Here is a 13,358-nt window from a genome sequence, read left to right on the forward strand (position 1 = left end):
CCCTGTTGTGGCCCCTCAGCTGTCCCCAACACCCTGGGGGTGTCGGGATTTCCCTCCTAGGGACAAGGACGTTCATCCCCTTCCAGGAGCCCAGTGCCCAGCTGGGGCTCCAGGTCAGGGGTCCTTGAGCAGCTGCCCCAGAACCTCCACCAGAGTCTCCCAGCGCAGCTGGAGCCGCTCGGCCTGGGCTCCCCAAAGGCCTCAGCAAGGTCCAAGTCCTGCCCAGGAACCCTCAATTTCTTCAAACCCAGCATCCCCCTCATCCCCTGCAAGTTCCTCCCATGGCACCGGCCATGGTCATGTCCCCACTTGTCACTGCCCATGTCCCACCATGTCCTCACCCATGGCTGTCTCCCCACCATGTTTCCATCCCTGTCACTGTCCCCCATGTCTCCATCCATGCCTGTGTCTCCCCTTGTCCCTAGGGATGGGCCTGTCCCCGTCCATGTCCATGTGTGCCCATGTCACTCTCCATGTCTAATGCTTTTTCTCTTTTTGAGCCTGGTCTTATAAGCTCTCAGAAATAAGCATTATACCCTTGATAGCTCAGCTACCTCAGGTGGCATAAAACAAGCAGGATGGCTCATGTGACAGTGTTGGGAATAAAAAGTTTTAATAAAAGGCAAAAATAAAAAAGCTTTTTACAGAGAAAAGCCAAGTCAGGGCAAGAGGTTCTTGCTCTTGCTAAAACACTTCACAAAAGCAATTAACTTCTTTTGTTCTCTTCTTTTCTAGGGAATTGCTTAGGTGGGACTTTTTGGCTCCTGTCCAATTAGCTACCCTTAAGTTTGAGGTGAAGTCCCAGAGGTCCTATGAGGTGTCTTTTAAATTGAGGAGAGAAACACCTGGCCTTTTGTCCTTTTTAAGGGAACAAAAGGTTAACTTGTTTACTCTGTCAACAGAGGGCACATTCTTACATGTGTCCCACCATGTCTGTGTCCTACCATGACCACATCCACTAACTTAGTTCAATGTCTATTTTTACTTCAATATTGGATATTTTAAAGGGATAAAGAGAAATGAAAACAAAATCAAGGCCAAAAGAAAAAGACTTTCATGTCTATGCCGGCTGAGGATCCACGTGCTTGGGTGGAGGGAAGAACCTTTTGGTGGAGTTTCTACCCCACTGTCTCCAAAATCTTGGTCTTTTCCCCAGTTTTTCCACCATCTGGCTGCAGAAGACACCCTTGGGCAATAGGAAATCAAAATCGTGGTATCCCTGAAGTTGGAAAAAACCTTGTCCTGGTTCAGAGCAAATTTGGGAGAGAACCTCCAAAGGGATTCCTCTGGAAAGCAGATTCAATTGGCTCCTCCCCCAGCCAGTTTGGGAAAAATATCTCCTTGGAGAACAGTGGAAAAAACTGTTTTTTAAAGAATAAAACCTAAACAATATTAAACAATAAAACCTCTTGCTGCTCTAAAAGAGAGACAAACTCAGAAAGTCCCTCCGTGGGTTGTAGCTCAGCTCACTCAGTCTCTTATCAGTCCCTCCAGTGCTGGAAATGCCACAGTCCAGGCCTGGCCTGCTGGGCCACAGGTGTGAGCTGCCGGTGCTCTTTTGGGTGCTCAGGCCAGAGCAGGTTTAAACAGGTCCAAAGAAAAGGGAAAAGCAGCCACAGTCCAGGGAACTTCTCTGCCACAGCTAGCTCAAACTAATTAACAGCAAAGAAGAGCTCTGTACCTCTGTCTGTCCATCTGCAGACAACCTGGCCCAGGAGCAGGAATGTGGAGGAGTGAGTGCAGTTTTTGAAAACATACTCTGCCCTTCTCTCCCTCCTTTGCTCTTGGAACAAGTCTTAAAGCTGCAAAAATTATAATTCACCATAAACAGAACAGACAATTGGAGATACAAGCATCATATAGTCAACCTAGGACATACCTCCAAGACCATTCAGTATTCTTTGATGCCGCCAGAAGATAGGATTGAATGCAAAAGATTTTATGGAGTTGAAAGTCAATAAATCTGCTCTTCCCAAGGAATTCCCATTGTTGGTCTGTGCCCCAATGGATGTTCCTGCCACTGGGTTTATCTAGGTGCCCACAGGGAACGAGGAAGATGTGGAGCCTCCCAGCCAAGTGTCTTCCCAACACAGATGACCAGGCCCATAGATCACCAGGGATCTGCCCAGTGAGGGTCACTGAAGATCATCCAACATGGATCCTCCCATGGAGGATGGAGCTGGGAGGAGTGTAAGAAGCTCTTCCCACCCTTGGGGAACTCACAGGGCTTCCCCCCTTAGTGGCGCCTCCTTTGGTGTTTGAACAAGGCTGAGCTCTGTGAGAAGCTCTTCCCACACTTCCCACACTCGTAGGGCCTCTCCCTGGTGTGGATGCACCGATGCTCGGTGAGGTGGGAGTTTATCTTGAAACCCTTCCCACAGTCGGGGCAGCGGTAGGGCCTCACCTCTGTGTGAAATTGCTGATGTACGAGGAGACTAGAGCTGATCTGAAACCTCTTCCCACACTGGGGATACTCGTAGAGCTTCTCCCCGCTGTGGATGCGCTGGTGTTTTCTCAGGTCTGAGCGCCACCCATAGCTCTTCCCACATTCCAAGCAGGTGTAGGGCCGTTCCCCAGTGTGGATCACTGAGGGAAGAGTATGCTCCTCTGCACGGTGGGGGTGTAGGGAGGCAGAGATCTCTGAAGCTTGCTCTTGAGGGGAGAGGTTTATTCAAAGATTCAGGAATGCCCAAGCCTCGTGCTCTCAGGCGTAGCACATGGTCGGGCTTAGGAGGATGGGGGAGGGGAGAGAGAAACGGAGGGTTTAGGAGAGGGGAAGCCCCAGAGGGGGAGGAAGTCCAAGAGGGGAGGAGGGAGGAAGTCCAAGAGGCTGCATGGCCCCTCGGAGCCCCCTTTTCAGGGGCTCCCAGGTGGGCTGGGACAAGGCATGGGCCAATGGGGTTACAGACTCTGTTTTAGGGGCAGGTACAGAGGTGCGGGATGAACCACAATCTCTTGAGGGGTGGGATGGAACAGTCCATTTCACTCCAGGATTCATCCAAGGGTAGAAGTGACATTCGGCTAGCTAAGATAACAATGATATCTATCTATCCTCTGCAACAGATCACCCTGTGCCAAATCAGGGCTGAGCTTTCTCTGAAACTTTTCCCACATTCCCCACACTTGTAGGGCTTTTCCCCAGTATGGATCTCTTTGTGTTCCATAAGCTGGGAGTTCAGGCTGAAGCTCATCCACACATCCCACACTCGTAGGGCTTTTCTCCAGTGTGGATCCTCTCGTGTCTCCTCAGGCCAGAGCTGTGCCTGAAGCTCTTCCCACATTCCCCACACTCATAGGGCTTTTCCCCAGTGTGGATCCTCTGGTGTTGCATCAGGTAGCCCTTCTGGCTGAAGCTCATCCCACATTTCCCACACTCAAAGGGCTTTTCCCCAGTGTGGATTACCGAGTGCTGCATCAGGCAGCTCCTCTGGCTGAAGCTCCTCCCACACTCCCCACACTCAAAGGGCCTCTCCCCGGTGTGGAACCTCTGGTGAAGTCTCAAGCTGGAGCTCCAGCTGAAACGCTTGCCACATTCCCCACACTCATAGGGCTTCTCCCCAGTGTGAATCACCTGGTGATGGATCAGATCCAAGCTCGGCCTGAAACCCTTCCCACATTCCAAGCACTTGTGGGGCTTCTCCCTGTCGTGAGGCTTCTCCACCAGCTCCAAGCTCCGGCTAGATCTCCGCCCGCCTTCCTGGCTCAGGGGGGCTCTTTCCTCCCTGCAGCTCCCTGGGCTGGGTTTGATGCCACTCCTTGTGCGGGATCTCCAGGGCTTTTCCTCCTCCTCCATTTCCTCCATTTTCATTCCTCCCTGGGAATGAAAAATCCTGGTTTGGGGAAAAAAAAGAACAGAGCACCTTGGACTGGGAGTTCCTCCTGTCCCCACTTCATCTCACAAAGTCATTGGGCATCATGTGTCTGTAAGAACCTCCAAAACACCAAGTTCAGCATAAAAATCCTCCAAACTTCAAGACACAGATCATAACCTCCCCAAACATCAAGATGCAGCAAAAACTCTCTCCAAAGTATAAAGATTCTGCACCTTAAAAAAAATAAAGCAACAACATTTAACCCAATAAAGCTGAGAAATGTCATGATTCACCCCTGTGAAAATCGTGGAACCCCTCAACAGTCACCTGCTGCATGTGGGGTGGCAATGCTCCTGGGGCTGAGGGGAGGCTATAGATACAAGGAGGGATGGAACCTTGTGGTGATCCCTATTTCTGCTCCTCCTCCTCCTGTATCCCTATTCTTCCCTCACACTCCTCTTCCTCCTGCTACTCTTCCTTTTCCTGCACAATCCCACCTTCTCCTGCCACATCCATTGTTTGACCATTTTGTTCCTCAAGCCTGCTTCTCCCTCCCTTCTCGGATTTTGTGGCATTGCTCAAGACCTTGGAGACAGCTGCTCCCAGGCAACGATATGTAAAGATAGCACAGGGGGCCAAAGAGTTGTTCCTGCCATTTGTTGAGAGGCTTGCAGCTGCTTTGGAGAAGCAGACTGATGATGAGACTTTGAGACAGGTTTTGTGCAAAACTTTGGCAAGGGACAATGCAAATGAGGACTATAGGAAAATTATAGATGCATTGCCAGGCGATCCGTCATTGACAGACATGGTCGAGGCTTGTTCCAAAGCTGGTACAGTGGACCATAAAATGTCTGTTCTGGCAGCATCTTTGCGGGTAGGCCTGTTGTCCTCAGGGACTGGTTGGTGCAAGAAGGGGAAGAAGAAGGGCAAGCAGGGGCAGGGGACAAAAGTTAAGAAGGGGTCAGACTCTAATTTTCTGTGCTCCAGGTGTGGTAAACCAGGTCATTTTGCAAAGGAATGCAAGTCTGCTTAACATGCTAATGGTAAGCATCTGACAGGCTCGGGAAACGGGGGCAGGAGCGCACAGGGGAACTGCGCGCTGACACAAGTGATCCCCCAGAGCGCAGCACCAGTGCAGGGTGCCCCAGTCAACTCGACACAGGCACCCACGGCTCTGCTGGGGTGGATGTACACACCGCAGCAGCAGTCATCTTAGATTCTACTGAGGTGCACAGGGTCCCTCTGAATGCATTTGGGCCTTTAGGTCATGGACTGGGTGCATTGTTGATGGGGCCATCTAACACTACCCTTTTGGGGGTCTTTGTGCACCCGGGTGTCATTGATTCTGATTTTACGGGCTAGACTTGTGCTATGGTTTCCACACCCTCCCCTCCTGTCGTTATTCCAGCAGGAACCCACATTGCTCAACTTGTGCCTTTCCAGTCGTGTGTTCCCAGGGCAGATCAACTGATGCATGGAGATGGTGGCTCCAGATCCACGGGACTGCAGCGAGTCCTCTAGTCTGCGCTCATTTCTGCCAACCGTCCGCAGATGATGTGCTCTGTGATTTTACCAGGTGCCAGCCTGCCTTGGATCCAGCTGCAAGGTTTGATCAACACCGGGGCCGATGTGACAGTCATCTCTGCCTCTGTGTGGCCTCCTAAGTGGCCTTTAGACTCTGTGGGAGTGGCCATTGAAGGCTTGGGGAGTGCAGCACAGACATTTGTGAGCCGGCAGGCTGTGTTGATCAAAAATGCAGAAGGGCAGACAGCTAAGGTTCGGCCCTATGTTACTGCAGCTCCGGTCACTCTTTGGGGGCAGGATGTGCTGGCAGCCTGGGGTGTGCGCATTGGGATGGATTTTTGACAGGCGTCACTGTGTTGAAGTTTGCAGATTACCCTACACTGCCTTTACGGTGGCTGGTGACCTGACCCGTCTGGGAGAACCAGTGGCCCCTGCCATTTGAAAAATTAGTCACCCTTCAGGAGTTAGTTCAGGATCAGCTTTGCCAGGGACACATTGAGTCTTCTACCAGTCCCTGGAACACTCCTGTTTTTGTGATCAAGAAAAAGTTGGGGAAATGGAGGTTGTTACAGGACCTCCGAAAAGTCAATGCAGTCATGGAAAGCATGGGGGCATTGCAGCCTGGTATGCCCTTGCCTACCATGCTCGCTGCAGGTTGGGAAATCTTGATCATTGATTTGAAGGATTGTTTTTTTACGATCCCTCTGCATCCTGATGACAGACCAAAATTTGCTTTTACTGTGCCTTTTGTCAACAATGATCAGTCTGTATGAAGATATCAATGGAAAGTTTTGCCACAGGGCTGCAAGAACAGTCTGACCATTTGTCAATGGTATGTGGCCCAGGCCTTGTCCGGAATCCGCGAGCAGTTCCCTGACGTGTATTGTTATCATTGCATGGATGACATTCTGGTGGTGGCTCCCACTCAGGAGGAACTGCAGAGGGTTTGGCCTCAGTTGTTCTCCGCCTTGCATTCTTATGGACTGCAAGTGGCTCCAGAAAAGGTTCAGAGCTGACCTCCTTGGAAGTATTTGGGGGTCAAGATTCTGGAGCGAACCATTCAGCATCAGAAGGTGCAATTTCCAGAAACTATTGCAACCCTGAATGATTCCCAGAGATTGCTTGGGGTCCTCAATTGGTTACGTCCCTATCTGGGGCTGACCACAGCACAGCTGTCCCCGCTGTTCAAACTTTTAAAGGGGAGACCGAGACCTGAGTTCGCCTCGGAAATTGACTCCTGAAGCGCAGCAAGTGCTGGAGGAGGTTCAAAAGGCTCTGTCTACTCGCCAGGTTTACCGAGTAGACCCTTCGGTTGATATCACTGTTTTCATTACCTATCCAGACAGTCATCCCACGGGTATCATTGGCTAGTGAGATGAAAAATGGCCTGATCCTTTGCACATCTTAGAGTGGGTATTTTACCCCATCAACTCAAAAAGATAGTGTCTTTGCTGATTGATTTGGTTGCCCAGCTGATAATCAAATGCCATTATCGGTGTTTGCAATTGATGGCAGCCGATCCTGCAAGGATCGTCCTTCCAATGGAACGGGACACCTTTGAGTGGGGTCTCATCAACAATGTTCCTTTGCAATGTGCACTGCAAAATTTTTTAGGGCAAATTGTTTACCATCTGCCCAGTCACAAATGTTGCAACTGGCAAAGACAATCAATCTATCCTTGCGACCGAAAAATAGTCAAGTGCCAGTGCGGGAACCCACTCTCTTCACTGACGGTTCAGGGAAAACGGGAAAGGCCATTGTGACCTGGAAGGAGTCTGGATGGCAAGTGCTGGAAGGCCACATGTCCGGCTCAGCCCAGTTGCTTGAGCTGAAAGCCGTTGCTATGGCATTTCAGAGGTTCTCTCAGGTGCCTTTGAATTTGGTCACTGACTCTGCGTATGTTGCAGACATAACCAAGTGGCTGGATTGCTCACTGCTGAAGGAGGTCAACAATGCCGTCTTGTTTCAATTGCTGAGAGCATTGTGGTGTGCAGCTCAGGACCGGGTTCATCCATACTACGTCCTGCACATTTGGAGTCACACCACTTTACCAGGTTTTATAACTGAAGGTAATGCCAGGGATGATACGTTGGCTAACCCTGCGTGGATGGCACCGCAGCCTGATAGAACTGCACAAGCCAAGGCGTCACATGATTTTTTCATCAAAGTACACATACTTTGCAAAATAAGTTTGATTTGACAGCAACCGAGGCTCGTGACATTGTCAGCTCTTGTGCTGACTGTCATGGGTTTGCTGCACCTTTACTGGCAGGGGTGAACCCCAGAGGCCTGAAAGCCTTGCAGCTCTGGCAAACAGATGTTACACACATTGCCGAGTTTGGTCGACTCAAGTATGCGCATGTGTCTGTCGACACCTTCTCGTCAGCCATGTGGGCAATTGTTCACATGGGGGAGAAGAGTCGCGACGTGATTGCTCATTGGAGAATGGCTTTTGCAGTTTTGGGGATACTTTCATGCATAAAGACTGACAACGGCCCTGCCTATGCCTCACACAAGGTACGTCAGCTTTTGCGCCTGTGGGGAGTCTCACACAAGTTTGGCACTGCACATTCACCAACACCTCAAGCCATTGTTGGATGCACGCATGGCACTTTAAAGTGTGTTCTGGAGAAACAAAAAGGGGGAATGCCAGGAGAGACTCCACACAGTCAGTTGGAGAAAGCTTTGTACACAATCAACCATTTATCTGTGCCAAAGAATTCAGAGGTTCCTGTTATTTTGAATCATTTTCTCTCACTGCATTCAGCAGGTGAGAAGCACCTGCCCCAAGCGAAGGTCTGGGTGTGGGACCTTGTCACCAATAGGTGGGAGGGCCCATGAAACCTCATTACTTGGGCCGCAGGTATGCATGTGTCTCCACAGGTATCGGGGTACGATGGATACCTGTGAAGTGTGTTCGCCCTGACTTGAGACAGCAGAAACAGAATGTGGTCAACAGACAGCCTGTGAACGGTGACCATGGTGCTGACCATCCATCACAATCTTCAGATGATGTTCAAGACACCGACCATCAGTCAGCCGGCCCCTCCACAAGGGGAAAATGAACATTTGATTCGCTTTGCTTTTGGACATGGACTGGTGACGAGTTAGACTGCCAGCATTACAAGCAGACTAACAATGTTTTAGTGTTGGTGATGGAGTTTTAGATTTAACAGTTAAATTTGTAAAGAGTTATGGTGTAAGTCAAAATCTCTTTGACTGTTCTGAGTCATCATCCAATGGGGGTTTTGAATTATCAACTAGTGAACCTCGGAGTTGTATTTGTCCTCTTCTTTGCAAGGTGTTCTGACAAACCCCACCTCCTTCTTTAAACAAAAAGGGGGAAATGTGGGTCTCAGATTCAGTCAAATAAAGAAACTGAGAGTTTCTAGCCAGGCAAAAAGCCTGGGAAAGAGCTGGGAAAGAATGTAAATAATTCTTTATCTCTCTTGTTTATCACATTCTTTATAGTTAAGTTCTATCACTATGCGTCAAGCACTCTGCACCAATGCTGTAGGTTGTTTTCACTTCAGAACCAAAGGATTTGATCCTTGTGAAGCTCTGTATAAAAGAGCAGTGTATTTTGAATAAATCGGAGTTTTACTCTCAGCACCTTTCTGAATCAGAGTCTGAATCATTCTCGATCTGCCTAGAGAGAGATAATACAAGCTCTTCCCTTTCTTCCCTCACTCCAAGCTTTTCCCTCACTCGGGGTACTCACAGGGCTTCCCTTAGTGGCACCTCCGTTGGTGCTGGGTCAAGGCTGAGCTCTGTGAGAAGCTCTTCCCACACTTCCTACACTCGTAGGGCCTCTCCCCAGTGTGGATGCGCCGGTGCACAGTGAGGCTGGAGTTGTGCTTGAAGCCCTTCCCACAGTCGGGGCAGCGGTAGGGCCTCTCCTCTGTGTGAATCCGCTCATGTACGAGAAGAGTGGAGCTGCTCTGAAACCTCTTCCCACACTGGGGACACTCATAGGGCCTCTCCCCTGTGTGGATCCGCTGGTGTTTTCTCAGGTCTGAGCTCCACCCAAAGCTCTTCCCACATTCCAAGCATTCATAGGGCCTCTCCCCGGTGTGGATCACCATGTGCCGGACCAGGTCCGAGCTGTCTCTGAGACTCTTCCCACACTCTCCACACTTGCAGGGCCTCTCTCCAGTGTGGATTCTCTGGTGCCGGATCAGGGTGCAGCTCCAGCTGAAACCCTTCCCACATTCCAAGCACTTGTGGGGCTTCTCCCTGCCATGAGGCTTCTCCACCAGCTCCGAGCTCTGCCTGGATCTCCGCCCGCCTTCCTGGCTCAGGGGGGCTCTTTCCTCCCCGCAGCTCCCTGAGCTGGGTTTGCAGCTCCTCCTCCTGCAGCATCTCTGGGGCTTTTCCTCCTCCTCCATCCAGCCACGCCCCAGGAATGACAAATCCTGGTTTGGGGAAAAAACAAGAGGAGGGCACATTGGACTGGATGTTCCTCCTTGCCCAAGTTCATCTCAGGAAGTCATTGGGAATCTTGTGTCTGTAAGAATCTCCAAAACACCAAGATTCAGCCCAAAAATCCCACAAACTTCAAGACACAGAACAAAAACTCCCTAAACATCACAACTCATCAAAAGCCTCCTCCAAAACATAAAGATTCAGTTGCCACATAAAACCAAAGCACCAACATTTAGCCAAAGAAAGCTCAGAAACACCAAGATTCACCCCGTGAAAATCGTGGATCCATTTCCATAGTCACCTGCTGCATGTGGGGGGAGCAGCGCTCCTGGGGCTGGAAGGAGGCTGCAGACACAGGGAGGGGTGGAACCTTCTGCTGTTTCCTCTTTCTGCTCCTTCTCCTCCTCCTCTTGTGTATCTCGTCTTCCTCACACTCCTCTTCCTCCTTTATTTCTCCTTCTCCTGCTCAATCCCACCTTCTCCTGCCACCTGCATCATTTGACCATTCTGTTCCTCAAGCCTGCTTCTCCTTCCCTTCTCCTCCTGCCCCCAGGCCCAGCACCCACTGCCGGCTCCCTCTTCCCCCCACACCCACAGCATCCCAGCGCAGGGGCAGGGATGGACCTGGGGCAGGTCGGGCTGGGGCAGCGCTGGGCTCTCGGCCGCTCCCGCCCGCACTCGGTCCCCACTGCAGCTGCTCCCGCCAGGACAGCGCGGGGGGGCCCGGCCTTGGCGCTGCCCCACTCCCACCTCCCCAAATTCCCCTCGCGGGGGCCCATGGGGCCGAGGGGGGGGCGCAGGTGGGTCCAGGTGGGGAACGCGGGGAGCTGCGAGTCTGCCTGGCAACTGGTGAGTCATCAGCGCCGCGGGCTCTGATTGGCTGAGCTCTGCCCGAGCCCTGGGGCTGCAGCACAGAGGGGACACCCTGCTCCAGGGGGGATGTCCCACAAACGGGGGACCCCATGCAAGGAACAACAGGAAAGTGTCTTTACAAACAGATGCTGTGAATCTGCTCGGAGATAGGGCCAGCAACCTGTACATAAAGGAAGTGACAGGAAAAGCCATCAGTTTCAGAAAATGTTATCAGTTGATGACACAGACTGCTGCTCAGCCAAGGTCCTGCTCAGTTCATGAACTTCCAGAAGAACAGCAAAGACATAACAGAGCCATGAATATCCTTTGCGATATAAAAGCAGGGAGCATATTAAGGGGGTCTGTAGTAGCTGGATTGGGGAGTCTGTACCTGTCAAGTACTTCAGCTAATGGGGAAAGCAGAGGGAGATGTGGCCAGGAAATTTTGGATGAAAAAGAGGCTGTGTCCTCCAACAATTGGAGAGATCCCATGGGGAATGTCCCATGGCCTCTCCCATTTTTAGAAATGAAATTACTTTTACAGAACTCCTCTGTTTGCTTTGTGGACAGAATTCTCTGCTGATGTCAATTTTTCCGCACACCCTGGGGCTCATCCCCAATTCCTTCCACTCTCGGGGGCAGTGGGCAGGGAGTGCAGCTGAAGGTGCCTCACCCACTTTGGGTGATCGGCTCCCTTGGCTGGCAGCACCGGGGATTGATTGGGGACCCGGGAGTGACCAGGAGACAGACCAGTAACACATCAGGGGGGTCTGTGAAGAGTCAGCAGGGAGAGACCACTGAAAATCTCATCAGTGAGTGCCCTGGGATCTTTGGGGAGTGAACATGGCAGGGCACCCATGGAGGGGAGAAAAGGGAAAGGCAGGGAGGGGTCCTGGCCAAAGGGATAATGACCCCAAAATGTCTCTGAAGGGTCCCTTGGGAGAATGCTGAGGAAGTGGAGAAGGGATTTGTACAACAGGGGATGGATGGTGTTGGTGTGCTGGGAAGGAATCAGGTGAAGGGGAGTGTGCAGCAATATGGTTCAGGCAAGAAGCAGCAGGAGGAATCTATGTGGTAAGAAAAAGGATGATGGAAAAGAGGAGGAACAGAAAAATACTCTGGATTGGGATGTTTTTCCACAGAGTCTTAACCTCACAATTTGCCAGCTGATATTTTGAATTCCCAGTTGCCCAAGACAGGAAAAGAAGGAGGTCAGGATGCCAGGGGTTTCTCTGCGGTGGCAGCGGCAGCACCGGGCGCAGAGGTGCGGCACCGGGAGCACGGGCTGGGGGCCTGTGGGGAGCTGCGGGGCCGGGCCAGGGCTGTGGGGCAGCCGGGGCTCAGCGCCGGGCGCTGCCTGACCCCACCAGCCCCGGGCAGGGCCGGCAGTGGCCCCCGGCCCCCAGGAGGCTGCGGGACGCCCCGGCCGCTGCCCGGCCCCGGGGAGCTGCCGGCCCTGCCCGCCGGGGGGGCCGCCTTTGGACACTGCGGCAGGACAGGCACCGGCTCTGCCACACGGGCTGGGCAGGGACCCTGAGCACAAGGGGGAAAACAAAGGAACAGCTGGGAAATGCAGAGTGCACATGGAAGGATCAGGATTTTCTGTTCAGGATTTCGTTTGGGTCCCTGCAGAAAGGAAAGGTTTTGCAGAAAGCTCAGCAGCTCTCACAGGATGAGCACCCACAGGCAGTGACCGGGCTGCAGGAGTGGCACAAGAAGGCCCTGCAGCACTTGGGCACAAAGGCACAGCAGCTGAAGGCAAGAAGGGATGAGCAAAAGGCCAAGCTGAAGGCAAAGGCCATGGCAGAGTTCCTACAGCCCCTGAGGGATCAACCCCAGGGCCCAAGGGGGCCCCAGCACCCAGGGCATGACAGGGTCGGCCACAAGCGCCTGGCAGAGGCATTGCCCTCCTGGCCAGGGCAGAGCCCACCCAAACAGCCCCTGGGAAGGAGTCAGGGCTCCAGCTGCAGCCCACAAGGACACTGCAAGCACAGACAGCAGCACCCTCAGCAGGAGCAAGTCCACCCCTGCATGGACATGGATTGTCAGGGCTCTCTGAGCTCCCATCCCACCGGGGACCCACCACACTGGAGCCCTGGAGAACATTCAGGCTGGGCCTGCATCCAGAGGAGGCCTCTCCTGATGGACACAGGGGCCTCTCCATCCACTCTGAATCTTACACCTAAAGGGGGAAAATTGTAAAGGAATGTTTTCATTATTAAGGGAATAAATGGGAAAGCTGAGCTGGTGTCATTTGTTCAATCACTATTAGGAGCTGTGGGGGATAGATTTGAAATAATTTCTTTTTCTTCCTACTCTGATTGTAATTGACTAGGAAGGAATCTGATGGTGGCATTGTAATATTGTAAAAGGTGATACAGAGGTTATTGCTGCTGTACCTTTGTGTCAAATGTCTGGCAAGGCTTGTGCTGAAGTTGAAATGTAAACTTTAAGGAATTTAGAGATTTTAGAGGAGCTAAGATTTTAGTTAGAAATAAGCTTTACTAGAGTTAATTAAAATAATAATAATAAATGAGTAGACTTGATGAAGTCAGGAGTTAGTAGTTAACTAATATTTTATTGCTTGTCAGCACAATGTTTAGTTAGCTGGGTTTATAATGAAGAATATAGAAACTGATAAATAGCTTTTAGGAACATAAGACAATTGTGGGCCTCCTCTGTTCTGAAACTAATTGAAGACAAGGAATGGGAGTTCTACCAAGAGTTCATTTGTCATATTTGCAT

General features: G+C 51.4%; 1 protein-coding gene across 1 annotated transcript; it reads right to left on the bottom strand.

The window, feature by feature from the left end:
- Positions 1-596: 596 nt before the first annotated feature.
- LOC146765079 (uncharacterized) lies at positions 597-11,978 on the bottom strand. The gene is given in 5 exon segments (XM_085562168.1): positions 597-2,668; positions 3,051-3,190; positions 3,193-3,641; positions 4,076-4,084; positions 9,078-11,978. Coding segments are annotated over 5 exon segments (1,737 nt in total). The 5' UTR covers positions 9,785-11,978; the 3' UTR covers positions 597-2,236.
- Between the last annotated feature and the right edge of the window lie 1,380 nt (positions 11,979-13,358).

The sequence above is a fragment of the Lonchura striata genome, chromosome 28 (assembly GCF_050655825.1).
Source record: "Lonchura striata isolate lonStrDom1 chromosome 28, ASM5065582v1, whole genome shotgun sequence".
Taxonomy (NCBI): Eukaryota; Metazoa; Chordata; class Aves; order Passeriformes; family Estrildidae; genus Lonchura; species Lonchura striata.